Here is a 26,422-nt window from a genome sequence, read left to right as displayed (position 1 = left end):
AAACTAAAATATTTACAGATGACTGTGCTATGTACCAAATATAAAGCTGAAAATACTGCTGTGTGAACCATTTATGTCATATATGGTCTGAAAATCGAGATGTTTGGAAATTTGAGTCTGGAAAAGAATGGAATTTTGAAATGGAAAATGTGTTGGAACACATGTGTAGAAACCTAATAAGAAAGGAGCTTTTTTTCTTAAATATATGAATGAAATATAAGAATATAAGAACCCCAATAATAGTTAATTTAATAAACCCAAGAGAAATTATTATAATTTCAGCCGTACTAATTTCAGTTGCTCTCACAAAGCTGTCCTGTGGCTTCAGAAGACTTGAAATATAGTGCATGACTAATGTGGACTGCTTTTATATTTAATGGTGCTGTGTGTTTGTTTATTTATTTATTTTTTGGAACATTACAGTATAAATCACCATCCACTTCCACATACTCTGATATTCTGTTAACATCTCCCTTTGTTTTTAATGAAAGAAAATAATACAGGGTCGGAATGACATGAGAATTAGTAAATGACCACATATTACTTTCATTTGAAGGCAATCTATTTCTGATCTATGTTCTTTCTTTGTTCACAGGGCGTTGGGAAAAACAAGATTGTTGATCGATTCTTGCATCTCATGAACAGACCGAGAGAATATCTTCAGCTTCACAGGTAAAAGTCCCTTGAGTTCTCCTCAAAAAGCCTTCTCAGAGAGGAAGACCTATTATCAGAAACTACTTTCCTGTAGACTCAATTAGTACCTGGTCATGAGGCCGCACCGGAAATGGCCCATATCCGCTGACATCACTTGCACATTTTCATCAGTGAGTTAGTGAATAACTGAGTAATGTATCCTCTTTCTATATGAGTAGTACAGAGAAAAAAAAGAGCGGACACCTTTATTCATCAGAACGACAAACACCTGGACACGGATGCATCATACAAGTGTTTTCTATTAGGTGGTGAAGCTTCCTTTTGCAGACTCACCAAGTGCCTGAAATAAAAAGATCTCTCTGAGGCACGAGTGAGCTATTTTAATTCTGTTAAATTAGGACACCTGTCGACAGAGCAGAGGGAACTTTTAAGTTGCACTTTTGCCTTTGAAGAACTACAGTTAAAGGAGTAGTTCTCCTTATACATTTTGCCACCCTTAACCTTGTTCCAACCCCGTTATTATTTTTCTTTTTTTCTGTGAATCATAAAAGTAGATGTCTTCTTTCAACAGTCCCTCTTAATAAAGAGCAGAAAATGTTCAAAAAGCTGTAGTTTTATTTCTGTTCTCATCCGGTCCCTTTTCATTCTTCCTAGTTAGACAAAATACTGGGGGCTCGTCCGGGATATTTTGATTTCATAAGGATGCAAATAAACTCAATCCAGCAGATTACTGTGCTGAATAAAGTATAAATTTATTAATCAAATTTGTCCAACATGACATAAGTTACATATCCGTCTGTATTTTCTAATGCCAGTAAGCAGTCATTGAATATCCTGAAATACAATATCAAATCAGGATATTAGCATGATTTCTGAAGGATGGACAAGACTGGACAAATGATGCTGAAAATTCAGCTTGGCATCACAGGAAAAAAAACACATTTTAAAATATATTAAAATGCAAAACGGTTATTTTAGAATGTAATAATTTCTCACAATATCAATGTTTTACTGTATTTTTGATCAAATAAATGCAGCCTTGGTGAGCATAAAAAATGTCTTTCAAAAAAACAAAAAACTTCTTAATCATATAAATATAAATCAAACTTATAAAAAACTTTTAAAATTGTGTTTCCAGACCTTGAAAAGGCATGAAATGCATAAAATCTTATTTAAAACGACTCCATATGCATTTTTTTAGTCATCCTCTGCAAATGTTTAATCTGACAATGATTGTTCTTTGTGAGTGCAGTCTGATTTTTTTTATCCTTTTATCACAAACGACTGGAAAAGTCATGGAATCTAATATCACTGTGTCTAACCCATCTATGAGGTGCAGAGGTTGATGTCATCTTGAAAGCTGCTTCTTGAAAGTTAAGCCAAAGTCAAACTAACATGCATTATGGCCCGCTTAGCGATTATGGAAGACTTAAATTAGCCTAAAGTAATCACTTCAGGGATTCTCCCTTCCACTAAGCCCACAGAGATATGTGTCACATTTCAAACCTGCACAAGAACCCGTGAGCTCTCTGTCCATCACACAAAATTTAGGTCAGATTACTTTATAATTCTATAGGACCAAAAAGCATGAATCCACAAATCATCTCGCTCTCTAGAGATCTTAGCTATGATTTAACTGTGAACAGAGTCTCCATTTACTGTACACGTGTGATGTTTCATGACAATCGCAGTCTAAGCTCTGATCTTGTATGCTTCAACAGAGACACAACAGTCCAGACTTTAACGCTGCAGCCCTCTGTGAGAGATGGCATCATTGTCTATGAAGACTCTCCATTGGTCAGTACAACTTTTATGCATGAACACCCATTTACATTGTGTATAGTAGTGAAGTGTGAGGTGTGATATTATAAAAACAACAAGATTAAATAAAGTAATAATTAGCTTTTATATTGCCATTGTTGTTAAAATATATTTCTCCCATTCATACTAATACAAGTGAACTGTCTTATATATGCAGTCTTTGACCCTAGTCTGAAAATGCTGTTCTAAGAACTCGTCAGAGGAGACAATCCCAGAATGCATTGCAACATATATTTTACTCGAATAAAAACTTAAGAGTATTAAGTTATCTCAACGACACACTAAAGGTGTGGTCACATTTACCTCTGCTTGGTGAAATTTCCAATAGGAATTTATGCAATTGGGATTTTCACACAAGACGAAAAAGTTGCACATGCAAATTCCACTCACTTGATTTGCAAGTGTATTATACATTGTTATGCTACCGACAATACACAGTGGACCTTTTTTCGACCGACTTTAACTCAACTGGAATTGATTCCAACTATTTTACACTTCACATGAGGAGCTGTATGTGTGACAACATGCAGTTGAGGTTTCAGTCCCCTTATGCTCAGACTGCAAAAAAAAAGTGGTTCAAATCCATTTTTTTTTCTCTCATATGTGACCCAGATCTGTTTTCTTTTCCACCCCCATAATAGTTTGAATTTACCAAACACATGTAATCTAATCTTTTCAATTCTGATTTGGGCCACTTTCGTATGTGCTACTAAACCAGATACAGGTCTGATGTCTTGAAATGTGACCTGAACAGTCATTTGGTAATTTATGCAATATTTACATCACTCTAAATCGACATTCGTCACAATTCTGCATTGATGGGAGTCACTCCAAAGTTTTTACATAGCGGTAGTCCTTTGGTCACTCCGTTAAAGGGGTCATATGATGCGATTTCAAGTTTTCCTTTCTCTTAGGAATGTCACAAGCTGTTCGTTAATAGATAAGATCCTTAAAGGTACAAAGACTAAAGTCTCAAACCCAAAGAGATATTCTTTATAAAAGTTAAGACTCGTCCACACCCTCCTAAAACGCCTTGTTTAAACACACCCCCACATGTCTACGTCACTGTGTGGGAAGATTTGTATAACACCGCGCAAATGTTCACGCAAAGAAAGAAGGCGTAACTTTTATCCTCGCTGTAGAATTACTGCCGCCAGCAGCACCATGTAGTGGAGATGCTGCATTTCATTGTGAAAGCAAAGCTACTTTGTTTGGCCTTCCAAAAGAGGACACAGCTAGAAATCAGTGTTTAAGTTGTATTTACAACACTGTTCCAGAACAGTTCAACTCAAATATTCAGTGTGCAGCGCATTTTACAGAGGACGAGGACTGTGAGAGTAGCCTACAATGCCGGTGTTCTGACAAATAATGCTGACTCTCAGCCTGTAAGTACATTTTCATATTTAAAGGATTTGCCACTGATGATTCAAATGCAAGTTTTGAGCAGTGTAGAGTAGTGCTAGCTGTTTGTCATTTCTCCAGTCACAAATGCAGACATGGTTTTATGTTTATGCGGCGCGATGCAACGCAACACGTACAAAGACAGTATAAGTCATTATAATCAGTAATTATGTCCTCACTGGATTTAACAAATGACTCGTTTGTAATGGATTTTATTGGTTTTGTCTTGTCGCGCCGGGACACGCATCACAGTATAGTAAGGAGCGTAAAATTTCCGTCACACGCTTGAGTTATTCAGCCAAACACAATGCACTGGATAGCTGGCCAATCAGAGCACACCTCGCTTCTCACAGCAATGAGCTTTGTAAAAATCAACGCGTTTCAGAAGGCGGGGCATAGAGGAGAAGCAATAATGTAGAATATGTGGAAAATACCTTATGTGGAACCTTAAACCACATAAACACATTTCATTACACCAAAAACATGAAATAATGTTCTTTTTAAGCAACGTCATTTGAACCCTTTAATATGAAAGGCAGCCATGATAGTAGTCAGTCGAGGGACAGTGAGGTGTAAGTATTACGGCAACGGCTCTATACAGTAAAGGCAAAACTTGTATTGTAAATACAATCCATGGCACATCAGCTTACAAACACACATGTAAACACTGACATCAGTGGCTTGCCATATGACAGCTTGCTGCATGCTTTCTTTGTTTTTTTGTTTTTTGTTGTTGTTTTTTTAAACATACAAGACAATTCAGGACTGTGATCAGTTCACACTCAAATCTGATACCGCCCACATTTCAAAGCATAATGTCGACGGCCAAACAAAAATGTAAGCTTCACCACCTCCGTGGTTCTGAGTGTCCTGTGATCTCCTGGAAATCAGTCATGTGAAGTGTAAACTTTGCATAGTGATATTTATACATCTATCAGCAGATGGTCCAGACCGAGGACAAACACGTTGCCAGCTCACACCCGGAGGACGCCCCGGCACAGATGAGGGAAAAAGCGTTAAAAATTAATGAATGACCTCGAGGACAGTGTGTTATAATTCTCCATGCTGCTCATTTCTGAAGTCGGCCTGATGTTTTGTTAGCATGATGGTGCCATTTAGATGCGTTGTTTGTGAAGCAGGGTCGCGGGTGTTCTCTACTAAAGGCTTTTAACGATGTCTCTGCTCGATACAAGGTGGAGGGAGATGAAAAGCAGACTGTGACTCGGAGTTTGGCCCCTCAATTAGCACCCAGCGGCAGCTCTCAGGGTATAAATAGTCTTTAGGCTTTGAAGCCCTTTCTGACGCCTCATCTGATATCAATGCCTTCAAATGGTCACGCATTGTGCCAGGCCAATGGATAAAAGCAATAATAAAACACCCCTCGTTCTCCGCAAACCACCTTTCAGCTGTGGGTTGTAAATAACAGACACTAATGTCACCTACTTGTCAGAGGTGATGAAAACAAGCTCAACACGGCTATGATCTTCAGCTCTCCATTAACTCTGATCCTCTTTGCTGTTTTGGAACAAAGATGATCTGGAGATGTAGTGCAATGGTTCAAATATGGCAACAGGAAAGCGTTGAAACCAAACTGTTGTGCTCGACATCTGTAACTCTCACCTATTCAGTATTCATAATGCAGTTTGAATTCAATTCAGCAAGTTACAGTCTGATTCCATTCAGTTCATCAACATTTTTTGCAACATTATAGGAGTTAACGTGAATCATGGCAAAATTAAATGTAAAGATTTTACTTGAAGCATTTTAGCTTAGGTTGCTTGTCGCAAAAAGTTGGTTGTTTTCTTTAAGATGTTAAACAATTGTACAGTTGCTTTTACATCCAAGAGGTTAGCCAATCAAAAGAGGGGTAATTTACATATTAAAAAAAAAAGGTACACTACCATTCAAAAGTCTAAAAACATGTTTAAATGTTTTTGAAAGAACTCTCATTTGCTCACCAAGGCTACATTATTTGGTCAAATATACAGTAAAAACAAAAAAATTGTGAAATATTATTTCAGTTTGAAATAGCCATTTTCTATTTGAATATATTGTAAAATGTAATTTATTCCAGTGATGCAAAGCTGAATTTTCAGCATCATTGCTCCAGTCTTTAGTGTCACATGGTCCTTCAGAAATCATTATAATATGCTGATTTGCTGCTCTAAAAAAAATCTTATTATTATCAGTGTTACCATGATACATTTTTTCCAAGATGCTTTTTTTAATAGAAAGTAAAAAAAAAAAATTCTTTAAAGTATTTATTTGAAATAGAGAAATTTTGTAACATTGTAAATGTCTTTACTGTCACATCTAATTAGTGCATCCTTGCTAAATAAAAGTATTTATTTCTTAAAAAAGAATATCACACTGATCTGAAACTGTAATGTATAGCAGTTGCCTGAAGATAGAAAATGGTTGTTTTAACTACATTACACCTGTTTTTGGTGCAAGAAACGTTGCCAAACATCAATGAACTTGATGGAGGAATGAAGTAATGGAATAAAAATGTGCTCTTGTCTGCTGTTCTAAAGGTTAAAGCTGTGAAGATGGGACATATCCTGGTAATAGATGAAGCTGATAAGGCTCCCACAAATGTCACCTGTATCCTGAAGACACTGGTGGAAAGTGGAGAGATGATCCTGGCAGATGGAAGAAGAATAGTGTCAGGTGAAATGGACAGAGAGGACCAAACCCATTCCATGTAACAAACCCATCACTGACAGTCTTTAAAACAGGAGTCCTTCTTTGATTTCCACAGATCCACTGGAAGCAGCCGGAAGGCCTAATGCCATTCCCATGCACCCAGACTTCCGCATGATTGTTTTAGCAAACCGCCCTGGCTTTCCGTTTTTGGGAAATGACTTCTTCGGAGCACTTGGTAAGACTTATATATCATACAGAATGCCATGAATGGCCAATCAGAATCAAGGATCCCAGAAAGAGATGTAATAAAATTACAATAATTATGTAATACGGTTTGTTTTTTTGATGATTTTAACGATTTACTCTTTCAGGGGACATATTTAGCTGCCATGCAGTGGACAACCCCAAACCTCAGGCTGAGTTTGCCATGCTGAAGCAATATGGGCCTAATGTTCCTGATGCAATCCTCCAGAAACTGGTGGCTGCATTCGGAGAGCTCCGGGCCATGGCTGACCAGGGAACAATCACCTACCCCTACTCTACACGAGAAGTGGTCAACATTGTAAAACACCTGCAGGTAATCAGCTTGTGGTCCTAACCTCAGACGCCACACATACAGTCCATTCACAGACTTATGCCGCAAGTCAACAGTCAGGTCAAATCCCCTCATTAAACCTCTTGGTTTTAAGATGTTCCCTCTTTTAAGAATTCAGACTTTGTGTCGGTTATGAACTTTGTGTTGTTTAATAGATGAGGGCGAGTGACCCTATGTCTGAGAAGAAAGGTGCCGCACGAGAGAGAGCGAGAGAGAGAGAGAGTGAGGAGAGGCCCTGTCTCTTCACTCGGCCCACTCACAGACTGATCTGACACATAGAGGCCACACTGCAATTCTGGGCCACCTGTCTCTGGGCTTTAACTCTGCTGTCTCACACACACACACACACAACGTACCAGCCTCCTCCTCTCGTCTCAGCTCTCAGGAGCGACAGAGATGCAGATAGATGTATGGAATTCATCTGTCACATTGGATGAGGAGTCAATTGTCAGATTAGTCTGCCCCAAGCAGCCGTCAGAGGTCTACCCCCGCTGTCAAAAGTTCAGAGTCACGTGAACGAATTTGTTGCTTGTGATCTTATAAACCTTTGTCTGAAGGCCGCTATGCTTGAATTTAATTTAGAAGTAGTCTGCCTATGAATATCTAAACTACAGTTTTTATTTAAAAACCCCAATGACCAGAGTGAACACAGCTACAATCTACATCAGTAGATGAAGAAGAACCTAAAATATAATTGAGTTTTTAATAATATGAAGGAAGGTAATGGTGAGAGAGGGTGAATGGAACTTGAGCACCGACGTCACATCTCTAACAGCCAGTGTGTTAACTTTGCTAGTTCTGTGTTACGCAGACACCTGTGATCATTAACAGCAAATGTGGAAGGAGTCATCTCTATGGTAATATTGTGAATATTGCAATAATTTGAATAGTTTTATTTAAAATGTGTCATTACAGTCTGGTTTTACGGGCCATCTTTGTCTTGTGTCTAGAGCAGTGCTTCTCAGTATTTTTTGCTCCAAGTAGGGGTATGTGATATGTTTTGTCAACAATAATATTGTAATTATTGTTGTAACTATGTGCAAATCTGCTTTTTAAAAAAATCGGTTTCATCATTAAAAGGTTAGTTCACCCTAAAAATCTAAATTAACCCATAAATTACTTACCCTCAAGTCATCCTAGGTGCATATTACTTTGTTCTTTCAGACGAATCCAGTCGGAGTTATATAAAAAAATTGTCTTTGATCTTTCAAGCTGTTTAATGGCACTCAGCAGGTGTTGCAGTGCTTCAGTCCAAAAGAAGTGAAATAAAAAGCGCCCGTCCATTAAAAAAAAAAAAGTGTCTCACACGGCTCCGGGGGGTGATTAAAGGCCTCCTGTAGTGAATAGAGGCGTTTTTGTAAGAAAAATATGTTTTAGTAAGAAATGTTTTAAGAGATGTTTTAATAAGAAAACATGTCTCACACTTCATCAACTACAACTGCATTAGAGATTATTTATCACAGTTTGATCCTATGTATTAATTTTTGTTAATTAGAAATGAATCAACGGTGACTATTAATTTGCGCCTAGCAAAAATGTATTGTTAAACTGGTGGGAATAAAAGAAAACTGAAGTGAAAGTGAACTAGATTTTTTATTTCTTACATTTAAATTTGCATTAACATTTTGAATCAACTAGACAACCATGGGTTTTCACCAACGTGATGGTTGCTGATCGAGAAATATAACAGTTTCAAACCAGATCAAATGCATGAATTGAGATATATTGAATATCGTCAAAATGCTGAAAAATATCTAGATTTTTTAGCTATATCGCCCAGCTCTTCTCCTGTCCTGTCATAAACATGCACAAGATGTGGAAAAGACCTCTTTGAATAGATCGTCCGTCGCCAGCCTGAAAGCATTTTAATTAACACATGTAACTACCCCTCGCTCACTGGAGATCACAGTCAATGTGCTGCATTGCACAGGTCAGCCTGGGCAAATGAAACCGTATGGATTTTCTGCTCACAGGTGGCTGCACGGTCACTTTTTGTGTCAGTAACAGGTAGACTATTTAATCTGATCGAATGTGATTTCGACCAGTCTTTCAGGAAAGCTAGCTTGTTTTACCACCTATTAACCTTGATTTTGGCTTAATCATGAGTCTTTATGGGAGATTTGTTTTCTTTGTTAAAGCATCTGTTTGTGGATAGCAGGTCATTTTCTGGGTCGTATATCATCTGTAGTTTTGTAAGCCAACAGAGGTACTGCTGACAGTGATATAATTTTGAATTTGTATTTATTTTAAACTGCATTTTCAGTAAATTCCTCATTCCAGTGTAACATCCTGTGTGTTGTGGCCAATTAAAAGTCCTGCATGTTTTATCTATTTCTACTATATGATGTTTTGCTGGTAGCGATTGATAAAATAAGATCAGAGTGCTCTTAAAATGCATCATTATGACTAAACTCTTTTGTTTTGTGGCTTACCTCTTTCCTTTATTTCCCAGAAATTTCCGGACGAGGGCCTGGCCAACGTGGTGAGGAATGTGTTTGACTTTGACTCCTATAACAAGGACATCCGTGAGGTGCTGTCGCAGCACTGCACAAGCACGGCATTCCCATCGGAGCCAAACCCACCAGCGTGCACCTGGCCAAGGAGTAAGAGCTCAGCTCCTATTGCCGCTTTACTGTCCCTGAATGCAGCATCATGACCAACTATCAAGTTCTCTAATAAACACACTGTGCTGGACTAATGTAACTACCTGTAGAAGGGCTCTGCTTTGCATGGTCCTCAAACCGTACACTTGAACAAATGTATTTGTTTAAAGGTGAAGTGTGCCATTTTTGCAGCAATAGTGACACTAAATGCAAAGTTCTGTCACGGAACTCTAGATGGCGCAGGCCGATTTCTAACTCAGCCTGATATAATTATATCATCATTCACACGGCACAGCTGATTAGTTTCTTTTCGCATCAGCAACCAATGAGCTTGCTGCTCAAATGCTCAGATAGTGCTTACATTAGCAGTTGCTGCACGCTTCAGAAACCCTCCACCTTCCCCAGCTCCACCTGTATAGATCTGCTACATGTATGTTATAAATGGGGGTTATTTCATATATTGTACAGCAGAAGTATTTTCTACATGCTCACAGTAGCATGTTTCGGTACTTGCTTTGCCGCAGCAGCAGTGTGGTAGATGTATTCCACCAAGATCAAACATATTAACATTGCCATATATTTTACCATAAATTTCCTAAAGTCATGAAAGAGATAGAACTGCAAAATGACAGGTGGCCCTGCCCTAAACTCACACCATTGGTTGAGCCAGTGTTGTTATGTCTAGCCCTCAAATAAACGTCAGTTTGATTTCGAGGATCATGAAAAATTGCAAACTTCACCTTTAACAGATGCTTTGATCTCATAAGCTGCTTATTTCATTTAAGGTGCAATAGAAGAAACCCTAAACATGCTTGAATTCAGACTCAGAAATAACTGAAACTAAAAAACTTGATTGCCAGCATCTGGTTAGATTTGGGGCAAATTTCAATCCGAAGTGAGCACCACTATACCCTGTTCTTTCGTAAAGAGCAGAGCACTTAAAAAAAAAGTGGGAAATCTAGAGAGTGGTTGTGTGGTACAGACTTGGCAAAGGGAGCAGTCAAAAACAACATCATTTGTCCAAGTGCCCTTTCACTGTTTGGAATTTGCACTTTATCTGATTATCAAGAGTTAGTCACTAGCATCATATAACAACTAATATATGTCTCATTCAGTAACGGTCTTTTCATTTGCTCAGTGTTGTGTATTATACCTTTCAATAAAGGAAATCATTTGTTTCTTCCGTCTCTTATTTGTCTTATTTCACTTGCTTTTGAGTGTTTTGCCATCTGGTGTATACAATTTGTTATATTTTATACGAAATACTGTAAGTGAAGAAACAAATATTTCCTTTTGAATGATATAATCACCTTTTTAGGGAAGTATTTGAAAGATTAAATGTTAATGCTTACCAAGGCTGCAATTATTTGATCAAAAATGCAGTAAAAACAGTAATGTTGTGAAATATGATTACATTTTAAAATAACCGTTTTCTATTTGAATCGATTTTAAAATAGAATTTAATCCTGTGATGCAAAGCAGAATTCTCAGCATCATTAAATCATTCAGAAATCATTCGAATATACTGATTTGCTGCTCAAGAAACATTTATTATTATCAATGTAGAAAACAGTTGTGTTGCTTAACATTTTTGTGGAAACCATGATACATTTTTCAGGATTCTTTGATGAACAAAACATTCAAAAGAACTGAATTTATGTGAATTAGATATATTTTGTTACTTTTGCTTAATTCAGTGCATCCTTGACATTTTTATTTTTTTTTAAAGATAAAAGTCCTGTTGGTGGTACTTATGGTAGTACATTGATTAATTAAATTACATTAGAAGTTCTTTAATGCTGTATTGTATTAATATTTTAAGGGAATGATATGCCATCCCATCTGCTTGAATTGCAAAGTAGTGCAGCTCTGGGAATAGTAACTGAGCAATAACCAGATGTGTAATTACTACCTTCCTGAATATCAATGAACTCCAACCCCACTACAGAGACAGCAGAATGAAGCAGTGGCCACCATTTACATGCACATCATTTTCCAATTTAGGTCCAAGTTTGATGTGCATGTAAACAGAGATTTAAAAAAATCTAGGTGTGACGGTCAACTTTTGCTTAACCCAATAAAAGGACACAGTTTAAAGTGTTTTCATGATCAATATTTTGTCATATTCAGTGTTTCAAGATTGAGATTTCACATCTTTGGCAAAAAGACAATCACCAGATTCCCTTTTCCCAGGTTACCGTTGCCATACTGTAAGATGGCGGGTTATTGGGCCATCAGTCAGGGTGGAAGTACACGACGAAAGCTGCTGTGTCCAACAGAGTCTCATCAGATAGATATCAAGGTATCATGACCCTTTCCATTTCCAATATTTTAAAGCTGTTATTAGCATATTGCTAATTTGATGTCTGTGGTTCTCCTCAGGGCCCAGTGTTTCTGCGGGTTCAGAGTTATCCTTCTGAGAGGCACGAGTCCAGATCTGTGAGCTTCACCGAGGAACAGGCTCACTGGCAGATTCCCATGAACAAGGTCAACATCGTCTGTGACGTCACCACTGCTAACGGTAGGCCATGACTAAACGCAGATGATATTGCAGTTAGTCGCTAAGATCTAATGAATCTGCAATTAGAAAGTCTTGTCTTTTATTTTGAAAGTGAGTCATTGTTTTCCCTCATAGATTCCATTTATGTGGCCACATGTAACCCTGTATCGCTGTATGCTATGAAGGAGAAAGGAGACTCCGTCCAGTGTGTTGAGCTCTATGACATCTTCCCCCGGACCATCAGTGGAGTCTGGCAGCCCTTTGTCTCTGTGGCGGCACTGGGCAACCCGCTGCAGGACCAGGTGGTGCTCCATGAAGAACAGGTGTGTGTGTGTGTGTGTCACCCCACTCTTCTACACGGACACTTCACATGAAAGCATTGCCGTCCGCTTTCTGTCATTACTGATCCATTTACAGGTGTCCTTCCTGCCCTGAGGTTCATCTGAGACATGCTGTTATTATCTGAGCATGGTAACAGAAGATTATCAATAGATGCATCATTTCCACCAAACCCTGTGAGGAAAAAACAATGTCTAATAATAGCAGATGGAAATAGTAAATGGTCACAGATCAAAACAAGTTTGAGGCAGAGCTTTGAGCTATAGATTCACTGTAGTCTGTAGATGATGTGGTGTTTGTGCAATGATACCATTTTTTAAATAACATGTTATACAACATCTTGAGGTACACTGAAGCCTGCAGATTATCAGCTGTACTTTGCTGCATGTTGTTGTCACTGTGTTTGTAGGCTTTGTTTTTCCTTAGTTAAAATTTAAATGGCAACCTTTGTAAGATTTAAAATAGTGTTTTTTATTCTTAAAATCTTAATCATGGTTTACCAAAACACACACTTAAAGGGATAGTTCACCCAAAACTTAAATCATTTGCTCACCATCATGTCCTTCCATAAGAATTTCATTCATCTTAGTAACTCAAATTAAGTTTTTTAATGGAATCTGAAAGATTCTGTTCCTCCTTTGAAAGTCTGCACGACCAAAACTTTTCAAAAAGTTCACTGTAATGTCATTTGCATGCATGCATAAAGCTCATCAAATATAATAAACAGACGTTCAAATGTGCTTACTTGAGGTGCGAGAACCAATGAGGTTTGTTCTTGCATGCCACACAAGCACATTTGTATGGAGACAGATTAGTCTCAAATATAATTCACGCAAAAAACACGATTCACACATGCGTAGACAATTTCACATGCATGAAACCTAATTCACGTACACACAAAAAAAATTCACGTGCGTGAAAAAAAAAAATATATTCACAAAAAGCAATTCACATGCGCAAAATAAAAAAATATATATTCATAAAAATACATTTCACAAATGCAAAACACAATTCGTAGATATACAACTGTGCACAAAAACCTTTGAATGTTTAAAATGTACGAGTGTCTGAATGTACAAATCGTCATTTACTACGAATCCACTCGGATTTGTGTGTGTGTGTTTTTGAGACTTTCCTGGCAGAGCTCTCTTCCCACGTGGGTCTGTCGTACTCTTTAGCCAATCAGATGCGAGCTTACCATTCAACCAATCATATCATAATCTTCTCTCTTGACGTCTCCCCGAATGCCTGCGAGCTTCTGAATGCACTCTCAGTGGCTTATGATATGATTGGTTGAATGGTAAGCTCGCATCTGATTGCTAAAGAGTATGACAGACCCAGAGCTCTGACAGGAAAGTCTCAAAAACACACACACACACAAATCCGAGTGGATTCGTAATAAATGACGATTTGTACATTCAGACACTCGTACATTTTAAACATTCAAAGGTTTTTGTGCACAGTTGTATATCTACGAATTGTGTTTTGCATTTGTGAAATGTATTTTATGAATATATAATTTTATTTTTGCGCATGTGAATTGCTTTTTGTGAATATATATTTTTTTTCACGCACGTGAATTTTTTTTGTGTGTACGTGAATTAGGTTTTCATGCATGTGAAATTGTCTACGCATGTGTGAATCGTGTTTTTTGCGTGAATTATATTTGAGACTAATCTGTCTCCATACATTTGAGCTTCTTCTGCTGAATGCAGAAGTTTGAGATTTTTATGATTGTTGGTGAAGAAAAAGTAGATGTGATAATGATAGTATGGCCAAAAATACTATGGAAGTCAATGGCTACCATCAACTGTTTGGTTGCCAACCTTCTTCAAAATATCTTATTTTGTGCTCAACAGAAGACAAAGGTTTAGAACAACATGTGGGTGAGTAAACAATGAAAGAATATACATTTTTAGATGAACTACCCCTTTCACTCACATAATAAGGTACCAAACCTAAAACCAGAAAGAAATCTAATAGGAATTTTACATTCATACAGTGCAGCTGGTGTGTATTAGAGTCGCGCCTGGAGGAAACCTTAAAACACCTGTTAGCTGTGGAAAAATTGGTTTGGAGAACATGATTACTTAAAAAAAATCTAAAAATATGAATGTCCAGACATCACAGGGGGTCATCTAGGGGTCATTGCTCTTCCAGTGGTGAAAAAATAAAGGCTGACAGGAGCAGTGTGGCCCGGCTCAGCCCAACCCACCGTCTGTCCAGAAGTGATGCAAGGCTTCTATTAATAACACAGACAGTATGCACAAGCCAGGTCATAAGGAAGCCATTATGCTGAAGATTTAATTGTGGGGGGAATTTAAGGCCTGCATCACCTTACCAACCTTTCCTGTGAAAGGTAACAGGAGACTGGCACAATACTTGCATAAAGTATTCATATCATATGCAAAAAGGACATTTACATGTCTTAGTTGTAAAAAAAAAAAAGCCAAGGTCAGAAAATGGTTGTGTAAAACTAAATTATGACTGTTCTTGGTGCATAAAACCTAGACATTAACCTAACATTATAAGTGTCCCTCAGGGAATTAAATGAACTGATTTAACCTTTTCAGAACCGAACAGCGTGAACATTCCTGTGTCACTTTTGTAGGGCAACACAGTGCTGCATCTGGACCTGGTGACCGGTGCTGTGAGGAGACTGGTCCTGTCTCAGGACAGACAGGAGGAACCACCACGCAAGACCTCAAACTGGTGGAGCAACAAAGAGAGTCAGGTGCAAACCTTCATCTAGATCAGTCGTTCTTAACCAGGGGGCTTCAGCAAACTAATAGGATATTATTTTTATTCACACCCTTATCAAAATGATTGAGAACCACTGCTTTAGAAAAACACGTTATGTATAATTTCTGCAGTGTTCCCAACCATCTCCCTATAACCAGGTGTGATGCAATTTAGTTTCAAGATCTGAGATTTATTATCCATTGTCACTTTCAATATGGCAGTTTTTCTTTTTTTTTAAGACAATGCTTAAATAATAACACATTAAGGGTTCTCTGATGTTGGTTAATGGATACATGGTAGTAAACAAATAGATAAACAAAATTGATCTTTTTGAGTAAGGATTTATTTTGATTTATTTTAAAGTTGTAGTTATTTTTACATTTATTTTGTATTATTATAATTTCATTAATTATTAGATTTTCATCAACTCACTCATGCACTTTTTTGCAAGCCCTAGTTTGGGAAACCCTGCATTATGGGTTACTTTTGAAATCACACAGAATGATACCCTTTTAAGATTATGCAAAACATATAATCAGTACCTGAGATTATTATTGTCACCGAACACAGAGTTTATAAGCTTTTGTTCCCAGCTGCGATGTTGCAGAAATAGAAACCATTCCAAACCTAGAACCCCTGTAGTTCGTCATGTATCACCACTGAGGCTGGTTAGGACGAAAACTGTCCACTAACATGGAAATTATACTATTTATTGTTTCATCACATCTGGTTAGGGCACAGTGTAAAACCAAACATCTAATTATTTAACTTAATATTTTTTCTTGTCATTAGCCAGCATACAAAATGTGCAAGGAGTTTGCCCACAAGAACTGGTTTCTCTTCTACAAAGAAAACGGGTAGGTTACTGTCCCGTAATCATATGTGTACGTGCCACTCTTACACTCTGTTCTGAAGCTTAGTGAGCTGCCTCTATCGCTAGCATTTTTACATTTTCAGAGCAAAGCATCTCTTGTCCAAATTGTAAGACAACATGCATATTTCTTAAAAATTCCAGAATGCACTTCAACAAAAATCTGCATGAGATGTTTGACGAAGTGATGCAATTAAAAAGCACAGAGAAAAATTCAAGACAATTATTTAGTCTAATTAAGCAAACTGCCTTCTAGAAATCTCATCATATCCGAATGCGAAAGTCTGTGACACTATTCTCACAGTCCAGAAATTCCTGTTTAGTTGGGATGCTGTCTTAGAAAGCAGCTGTCTATGTAAGCTGTAGACTGCTAGCAGCTCATTAGGTTTCGGATCAGAGCTCTGGTGTCCTGTTCAGACATGGCCCACTGATCTGCACTCTGCTCTACTTGGACAGGAGTCAGCTGGATGTTGTTGATGTGCTAGAAGGTCAGGTTCACACCATCTCCCTCCCCATCAATCTCAAAGCTGTGTTCCTGGTGGCTGAAGACCGCTGGCTTCTTGTTGAGAGCAAGACTGACAGGTGCCAATGAATTCAATCTGTGCTGCACTGAAATTAGAACAATTCATTCATTAGAGGTTATATAAGAGTATTTGTTTGAACTGATACGCTGGTACGTCTTTAACTAAATGTGCTACCATCATGTGCAGGAAGTTCCTGTTGACAAAGCCCATGCACATGGGCGCAGAGGACACGGGAGTGTGCCAGCTGCACGCCATCAGTGAAGACGCGGTTAACACTGGCTTTGGCACCAGCTCAGGTGAGCTACTCTTATCACTTATTGGCCAGAACAGCCAATCAGAAGTGACTCTGCGTTGTTGCCGTCCAATCAGGGCCACGGAGAGCTCTTCACACTTGTCTGTCACCATCTGTCTTGCTTTGGCAAATGTGTCTGTTTCACATCTGCATTGACTGACACGGAGCCCGGGGGATTTTTAAATCTGACTTGTGTCAGATTCAGGACTTTTGTGTGTGAATAAACTTGGTGTCATCTTTTGATGTCTTGCATGGTAAATATGGTCTCAGACACTACCTGGTGTACAAAAATGTGCTTGCAAAATTAATCTATTCACTCTTATTTATGCTCCATTCTCACTCCTAGTGGGCATGCTTTCCCTTTTAATTTTTTAGTCAAATCAAGTCACATTTATTTATACAGGTGCATCTCAATAAATTAGAATGTCGTGGAAAAGTTCATTTATTTCAGTAATTCAACTCATATTGTGAAACTCGTGTATTAAATAAATTCAATGCACACAGACTGAAGCACAATTTTTGATACCACTGTTGTCAGATTTTCTCATAAATATTCAAATTTAAAGATCGACAGTAGTTACTCATTATAAGTGTTTCTTAGCTAATATGAAAGCAGAGTTAATACTGCATTTAAAGGAGAGCTGAAGCTCGCAGGGCCTGATGGATGATGCCAGTGAGTCCTGCACGGCTCATTTGTTAGAAAGTAATGCCAGTTTGTTTTAGAAGGCCTGAAATAGCAGGTGAAATTAATTGCAGCTTTTTTGTTTATAAAGCACATGAAATGCAGTTTATGGAAGATAAACATCTTCACGGCTCTATCTTCTGATGAAGTACTCTGTAATTTCTCCTTCAGCACTCGTTCCTGGAGCATGAAGAACAGAAAGACACTTAATAACTCATATTATCACTTATTGAGATGAATGTCGCTGTCATAAAGATAGGCTAATGCCAGTACTTAGTGGGCATCGTACATCTAAAGTGTCAGTCGCGCTTCAGCGTTTACTCTGAAAAATGAGCATGTTTTTGATGACATCAAATGTTCCCATCAGCAGGATTGGGGTCTTTATCAAATTGAGTGTGACAGAATGTCACCAGAAGGTCTGAATAATGACCAATTAAACTGGCGAATAAAGATGTCACAAATGCAGAGTCATGGTAGAAACACTCTGAACCCTTTTATGGGTTTAGTAGTGAGGGACACATTATCATCTGAGTGATGGTCTGACGGTCTCTGTGCTTCAGGGATGGAAGCCACAGCTCCTCAGGAGGTATCGAATGAGCAGCTGCCCAATGAGAACCTCAGCACTGCCCTGGGCCAGAAGATCGTCTCTCCCAACCGCGTCCTCTGTGACACTAACACCTATGCTAATGTTATCGTGGGCTTCCCGGATCTCATGGTGGGTATGACATACGCCGTGGTAAAATACAGTTTCATTTTGTACATCAATGACATGATGCATTTTGTGTCCAAATCTGTTTATTTTTGAAGTGCACATTCACTTTAAAATTTTAATTTTGAATTTCTTATTTTGAAGTGCACACTGATTTTGAAATATTAATTTAGATTTTCTTTAAAACAAAGCCTTAAAATGTCTCAAATGTTTTAAATGTCAATTAAAATGATGCAATGGTATTAATATCATTTACATTATTATTATGCTGAAAGTAGCCTAATGTGGTGAATATTTTTTGAATAAATTATTTCATAGAAGTCTCTCATAATAATTTAAAAGGAAACCTTGTTAAGGTAGGTTTATGTTGTAAAATGAACACACATACACACACGTCTTCAAGGTGTAAGAAAAATATTTGTTTTATGTTATTTTTATTATTATTAAATGACATTTTTGCAGTCATTATAATAAAATGTTTCTTGAAAATGTTAAAATTGTTATTTGTAAACTGTAAATCATTTTATAACCATAGGAATCCAACACAAAGAGTTCATTTTTCTAAAAATGTGGCACGTGTTTAAACTGTGCATTGTTTTATTATTATTATTAATAATAATAATAATAATTATTATTATTATTATTATTATTATTATTATTATTATTATTATTATCATGGATACTCTTGTATGGCATTGACCCCTATATCATGTTTTGTATTATATTTCCACAGTCCCCAAATGAAGTGTACAGCTTTAAGAGATCTTCGCCCATAACAGAGGGCCGGGGACCTGATATGTTTTTCGGGACAAGTAAGCGAACCGGGCCAGCAAAGAGGGTCAACTGTGTCTGTGTTAGGTGCCAATCAAGTGGTCCGAGCACTGCCCCCTACACAAGTCCCACTGACTGAGATCTACCCCAAAGGTAAAGCTCTGACACACTCATATGCACACATCATATACAGATATAGTGGTGCTTTCTTATGATAACGATGGTATTGATTGACCAGCAGATGTCACACCACCCATGACTGCTGCTTACCTGGAAGTGACTGACCTGAACTCGAAGAAGCTCAAATACATTCCAGTGCCGAGGTACAGAGTCAGACTCTTTCATTAAACTCATTAGCTCCCTCTTCTGTTCAGCGGTCAAAGCCTTTGGCTTAAATGTAATGTAAAATGATGTAATTTTATTAATATAATTTACATTATTATATCATGTTGTAAGTAGCCTAATGTGATGAATATTTTTGCATAAATTATATTGTGACAGTGATGTTCATAAAATATTCATGAATATCCCTTTTTATGCAATAGAATGTTTTTTTTTTTTTTTTACCAGTAAATAAACAAAATGTGCCAGAACTGGTTTGCAAGATGGGGAATTGTGTAATGCTAATTGCATTCTGCTTAAAGGAATAGTTCACCCAAAAATTGCTGAAATTTACTCACCTTTAGGCCATACAGCATGTAGATGAGTTTGTTTCTTCAACAGATTTGGAGAAATGTAGCGTTACATCACTTGCTCATCAATGCATCCTCTGCAGTGAATGGGTGCCGTCAGAATGAGAGTCCAAACAGATGATAAAAACATAACATCTTGGATAAATTTTCATTTTTGAACTAACTATTCCTTTAAATTTGTACCTGATTACCTAATTTTGTACTCTAGCTTCTGACACTTCTGTGTTTTTGTACTTTTTTGGCTTCTGACACTTTAACACCTTCTAGACCTAATATGTAAATCTGCCCCTGATGACTTTATGTGTATTTTTATTGTTGCTGATTTAAAAATGTCTTTAAAAAGCGTCTCATTTGGGTTCATGTAACTCTGTGTAAGGCAGCTGGTTCTGATCACTGTCTGTCATGCTGATGTGTTCAGGAGCAGCTCCGTGTCTCCCTACACTGTGTGGATCTCAAAGGTCTCAGACACAGATGTAGTGATGGCTCCTCTGGGCTCTGGTGGAGTGGTGACTGTGGACATGGGAGGCTACGTCAGATTATGGGAAACAGGCCTTGACAACCTGCAGCGCTCTCTGCTGGAGTGGAGGAACATGATCGGATCAGAAGATGGCAGGCCAATCCAGGTAGGAGTTTGAGGTTGAATTTCACAAAACAAATTAAGAGCATGTCTGAGTCATATTTCACCCTGAAAATTATAATAAAAATGAAGGTTTTTTTTTAAAGGAGCCTAAATACCTTTGTTGTGTTGTGACTTTATTTTTATTATAAATAAGTCATTTCAGCCTGTTTTTTTTGTTTTGTTTTTTTTCACCATTCCTTTTGGTGCTTTCTTTGCTGCATGAATGGCACACTTTGATTTCTGTCCTAAAACACAGAATTGTCTCAGATGGACTTGGGCTGTTCAAAATGTGCAGTTCCATTTCTTACCACATGGTGGCGGACTTATATAAGAAATGTTTTATTACTGTATTTATTTATTTTGGTAAGGTTGTAAAATTGCTTAATTAGAATGTTTGTAGCATTGCGAAATAAGATATTAAGATATTCATTTTACATCCAAAAAGTATCCATTTTTTGATTCTTCATGTGACTACATCTTTGTGCTTTTGATTGGTGAGATATTTCTTGGCATGTTCCGTTTCCGTATGAGTAGTGCAAGACATCACACATAATCTTTATAGTGGAGTAAATACACCAAACATACAGTCACAGGCTATAAGGACACACTAATGAGTGAACTAACCTAATGTTTAGTGGATTTTTTATTTATCATTATTAGGTGGTGGGATAGTTCTTGTATGCGAGGTATGATTTTTTTTAGTTGGTTGATTAGTGTGTGTTTTATTTATTGTTTATTGAAAAGCTATTAAGCGATACACTCCAGCATTTCAAATGCAGTTGTGTCACACTCAACACTATATGTGGCCTAAATATCATCCAATATCATAATACTGACTGGTTTGGGACAGTATGTGTTTGAAGTGTGTGTTTGTCTAAGAGGTCACACACTTCCTGTTCTTCCATACAGGTGCACAAAGAGCCTGTTAACCGTCAGGTCATTCTGCACCTCACTGGCTCTCTTACACTTCATTTTAAATCAAATATTTGCCCAAACGGTGGCATTCTTGACCTTTCAGTGCAGCTCTCTGAACAGCATGTGTCAGTTTGTTCAGTTCAGAATCGCTCATGCGAGAGTGTTCACCGGTTTGCCTGGCTGCCACACTGAAGGAGGGGGAAATATAGTTATTACTAATATCATAAGATAAAGGTTTATCATGACGCTCAAGACTGTGTTATCATGCTGATGGTCTGGGGTTTTCCTTAACAGCCACAGTGTCTTGGATCCGCCCTCCACAGTCTCCACATCACACACAAACAAACACATTTTCTCCATCTGCATAGATACAGGAGGTCCGAAGCACTTATAGGGGAAAACTAAATCTGGTTACCATAGTTACCCATTAAGTTCTGTAGAGAAATTGAAATGTAAGTGGAATTTCTGATAAATTCAATCACTTTTTTTTTTTTTTTTATTAAGTTTTTTTGTTTGTTTTGATTTTACCAGCCATTTGAATGCAGAACTGCACTCTGACCATTTCAAGCTTTTCCTGGTAATGTTCTCAAGTGTTATTCTTTTAACATTAATTCAGAATATTTTAGCTGGAACAGTTGTAAAGTATATACTGATAAAGCTATCAAATTCCATTTAATAAATACTCTCAGCACTACATCATCTAATGTGGTTTTAGTAAACTGTGAGAAAAAAAAAATCTATTAGATCAAATTTGCTTAATAATTGTACCTGAAATAAAGTCTGATAAATCAAATCTTGCACTGATATACACAATAAAATGTAGATATATTTTTAACTGTATATTTTATACTGTATATATCAACAGTTACAATATTTATATATTACTGGTATTATGTTTAATGGCATGTACCTTTCATTTCTAAATGATGTTCTTATTTATTTTATGTATTTATTTAAATTAACTGTGGAAAAACATGAAAGATCTCTCTTCATTTTAGGATTTGCTTCCCTCCACACTAATTCGTGATGCCAGTAAATCACTGTTGCTGACTTTATCTGTTCCACTAAAATATATGATACTAAGAGCACATGTTGTAGCAGCTGGGTTTTAGGCAAGCAGGACATCCTGGATTAGATTATCCACAGTGACCTCTACACACTGAGCTGGTGCTGTTTGCTGTTGGGCTCTTCCTGCTGGTCAGTGTGTCTGAACTGATGCTGTACAGCAAATCTTGCTCAAACCTCTAAACAAGACACCAAAACACAGAGATGTGGTTCAGTGGTTAGATGGCTCTGGTTCGAATCTGGCCTGCAACTTTCTTAATAATCGTAATGGTGATGTTCACAACATTTTCATTTAATCCGTGTTATATGATGTTCTGCATTCACCCCACACTCTTAAAAATAAAGGTTATTTTTTGGCAACGATGGTCCCATGAAAAAACCATTAACATCCACAGAAACTTTCCACTGCACAAAAAAAATATTCTTTATAGTGGAGAAAAGTAATTTAGATTATTAAAATGTTCTTCACGCAAAAAAAAAAAAAAAAAAAAAAAAAAAAAAGGTTTTGAGAACTTTTCACTGAAAGTGACTGAAATCCCAAATGGTTCTTCTATGGAAATGTTGTGAAACCCCCTTTTTGAAAGCTGTATTTTGAAGATTGCGGTGACTCCAGGGTTTTTATTTGATTCTAAGTGCTAAAGATGTTCTTTCATGTATTTGGCCTGGTCTTCAAATGTGAGAGTTTCTCTGTTAAAACCGTTACTGTAGAGAGTGATGGAAACATTCCTGTCCCAGACTCCTCCTCCAGGATCTGTGCCATCTCCTCATTCTCTCCGTCTGTCGACCGTCTCGTTCCTCTGCTTCATTTTACTACTCCCCCCTTGATCCTTTATCTCTCCCTCCATCACAGCACTCATATTTTCTGTTCTCGCTCACACTGTCTCAGTCTGAGTCTATTGTGCAGCATTCTTGTTCCCAGAGGGGATGAGCAGTCTGTGAGTTAGCTAGTGTTGTCTTCCCCCCTCCCTCTGTGCATTCATCAGCTCATGCATTACCCACAATCCCCCAATTCTCTTTACATGAGTTACGAGAAGCCCTTTGACCGTGAATCAGTTTCTCCTGCTGATGTGGCGGCCGTCACACATCCAAACCTAATCAAAGAGCTGAAGCTGGCAACTGCATGGCTTTCAGTTACGTCACATTACTGCATCCTGTGAGACATCACATTCCTCTCAGCTTGTTAATTGAAAGCACATTGTAAACATCAGTCAGGATACGCTCATTACGTGAATCTGACCTCATCCGAACACATTGTCTATTGAGAAATGCAGTGAACACCCACTTTTTCAGCGACCTATTACAAAATATCTGTCCCATCATATTCTTCAAAGCCCTCTTTAAAATCTTTGGTAAATATTCTGAGAAATAAATCAAAGCTGCCAGATCTGAGATTAACAAACACTGATTTTGAAGCAAAATCTATAAAAAAAAAAAAAAAAATGTAAAGTACAAGACTTTATTATTATTTTATTATTTTAAAGAACTTCTCATTCCATAAAGGACCCACCTATCCCATTAATGATGTAATCAAATCATAAGCAACAGTAAAATACAAATATTGCATGTAAGTAATTGATTATGTGTAAAATGCATATTTAGCTTATTGCAAAATATTCAAAGTATAATAAATTAAAATATATATTTTGACATTTTAAAAAAAACTGATTTCTGAGCTCAGCTTAGATCTGTTTTAAAGGTTTTACATGTAATCATTAAAAATGGATTTCTTGAGAAAATGAATGGGATTTTTACTGTATTTTTTACATTTCATACATAACATATTCCGGTAACACTTTAGTATAGGGACCAATCTCATTATTAACTAGTTGTTTATTATCATGCCTATTATTAACATATTGGTTGTTTATTAGTTCTTATAAAGCACATGTTCTCCATCCCTAATCTTACCCCATACCTAAACTTAACAACTACCTTACTAACTATTAATAAGCAGCAAATTAGGAGTTTATTAAGGCAAAAGTCGTAGTTAATGGTTTGTTAATAGCAAGAATTGGACCTTAAAATTATATGAGACTGATATTTCTTTCAAAAACGTTACAAAAATCTCACCAACCCCAAACTTTGGAAGGGTGGTGTAACTCTGTTCCACAGTAAGACTTTCTGACAGATGTTAGTTTACTGTGACTGTAAGAAGGTGAATCTGCGGCCATCTGTTCACACCTGCTCTACAAAATCATGTCGCTACAAATAAACTGATCCTCAGACAATCAGTGTAGACAGCGAATGGGAAAACATCATCTAAACTTTTCAAAGAGTCTATTATGACTTCATGCAGAGTTGTCAATCATCTTGCCCCGATATCTGAGAACAACACATCACAACTTTCCGTAATTAAACAGCCTGGATTAGAGTGAACGTCTGTTTTTCCCCCCAATCTTATGTCAGAGATTTGGAATTTTGTTTTTGTTATTAACAGAATAGTGAGAAAAAAAAAAACAAGCTTCCATACATACCTAAGAAATGAAAATAAAACTCTGTCTGTATACGTTATGTGATTCAGGTGTATTTAAATGCAAAAGATTAATACTCAGTGTTAAATGTCTAGAAAAAAACACCTGACCAGAAGGTTTGAAGAATATCAATACAGTGCTGAAAAAACAGTAATTAGCAAAGAAGACTTGAAGGGATGGTAGTAAAAACAATCTGTTTAATTGTATTGGTTAGATGGAAGATCTAAAAGGATTGTGTAACTAAATTAGCAATATTTTTGATGCAACAAACCATTAACTTTATAAGTGAACAAAAAAAAATTTACAAAAGCATAAAACATGGATGCCTCAGAACTGTCTGTAGATTGGAGTGTTAAGATTAGACGTGGATCACCATGTAAGGTGTGTGTGATGTGCATGTGTGTTTGCGTGAGGTATGATGTACAATGTTACATGAGTTGGTCACGTGATCAGCGGTCACCTCTTGATGCTGAAGCCTCTGTGTCATCTCTGTAACACAGACCGTGTCATCGCCTCATCACCAGGCCGAGTTTTATATAGTCTGAGGAATTTAAGCAACTCAGTAAATGAAGGAAGCAATGGTACAGCTTTCTTTACAATTACTGCTTGAATTAACAACAATTTTACTGCTTCCTTTGACACTTTCAAACATTTAAAGAAGCACCTGCTCTCCTGATCTTACGTCCTGTTTTAAATTTGAATTTAGGTTATATGACAGTCCTAATGATTTCAAGACGACTAAGAACTTGTCAGAGGGTTTTGTGCGGGATTTTAAAGGACATTTTTTTTAAATGACTGAATGTACTTATGTGTTTGTGACAGAAAGCAGAAGTAAGAATTTTGTGCAGTGTACATTTTAAATGTTATAAAATATTTCATGTTTTTCCAATGCAACAATTGTGTCATTGTCTGTTGTTGTGATATTGTTTTTGCTTTTTTTAATTTAAGATGGTGTTTTTAGTGATTGCATTCACTATTTTTGTGGAAAAATTCTGGATATAAGTCAAAAAAGCTTCTTTAAATGATGCATTGCTTGCATGCAAATTACTGCTTTTTAAGACGTCCAAACTGGTGTTTATCTGTTTGCACCCTAAACAGTTGCATCATATTCTTGATCTACTGTACAACAGTTCTCCTGATATCTTGTTGTTGTCATATAACTGCAGTGTGTAAAGCAGGGTTGTGAAACCCGTGAGTACAAGTGAAAACTTGGTGCTGATGTAATGAAGGGGTTTGTGGGCTTGCTGGGCCTCCTGTGGTCAGCAGCTATACAGCGTGTCTGACTGCATTGTCCTGCTCTCTGTGTGGGTCTGCTGGTGAACGCTGTTGCCTCTCAGCAACCAGGCCAGGACATTTCATTACAAAAACAACCTCAAAACACAGCCGTTCTTCACATTCCAGCCTGGGCTCCTGCTCTGCCCACCGGGCCGCTAGAAAGGGCAGCTTGGCGCTGCTTCAAGACATGGGCAAGTACACCTGTCTGGATGCAAATACATCAACACACTGACTT

At 37.4% G+C, this 26,422-nt stretch overlaps 2 protein-coding genes across 2 annotated transcripts in view; both read left to right on the top strand.

Annotated features, from left to right (window-relative positions):
- LOC109095689 (von Willebrand factor A domain-containing protein 8) overlaps positions 1-10,900 on the top strand; it is a 37,604-nt gene extending 26,704 nt beyond the window's left edge. The window contains 7 exon segments of the mRNA XM_042763291.1: positions 596-672; positions 2,376-2,451; positions 6,411-6,546; positions 6,638-6,757; positions 6,894-7,099; positions 9,570-9,651; positions 9,654-10,900. Of these exon segments, the coding sequence (XP_042619225.1) occupies positions 596-672; positions 2,376-2,451; positions 6,411-6,546; positions 6,638-6,757; positions 6,894-7,099; positions 9,570-9,651; positions 9,654-9,724 (768 nt within the window). The 3' untranslated portion in view covers positions 9,725-10,900.
- Positions 10,901-11,686: 786 nt separating this feature from the next.
- The window catches only part of LOC122134016 (von Willebrand factor A domain-containing protein 8-like), a 38,044-nt gene continuing 23,308 nt past the window's right edge, over positions 11,687-26,422 (top strand). Inside the window, 12 exon segments of the mRNA XM_042763292.1 lie at positions 11,687-12,022; positions 12,103-12,241; positions 12,356-12,543; positions 15,171-15,293; positions 16,094-16,158; positions 16,629-16,754; positions 16,883-16,992; positions 18,231-18,385; positions 19,113-19,228; positions 19,230-19,303; positions 19,392-19,473; positions 20,261-20,465. Of these exon segments, the coding sequence (XP_042619226.1) occupies positions 11,702-12,022; positions 12,103-12,241; positions 12,356-12,543; positions 15,171-15,293; positions 16,094-16,158; positions 16,629-16,754; positions 16,883-16,992; positions 18,231-18,385; positions 19,113-19,228; positions 19,230-19,303; positions 19,392-19,473; positions 20,261-20,465 (1,704 nt within the window). The 5' untranslated portion in view covers positions 11,687-11,701.

The sequence above is a fragment of the Cyprinus carpio genome, chromosome A9, assembly GCF_018340385.1.
Source record: "Cyprinus carpio isolate SPL01 chromosome A9, ASM1834038v1, whole genome shotgun sequence".
NCBI lineage: Eukaryota > Metazoa > Chordata > Actinopteri > Cypriniformes > Cyprinidae > Cyprinus > Cyprinus carpio.
This window is presented reverse-complemented; position numbering and strand designations above follow the sequence as displayed.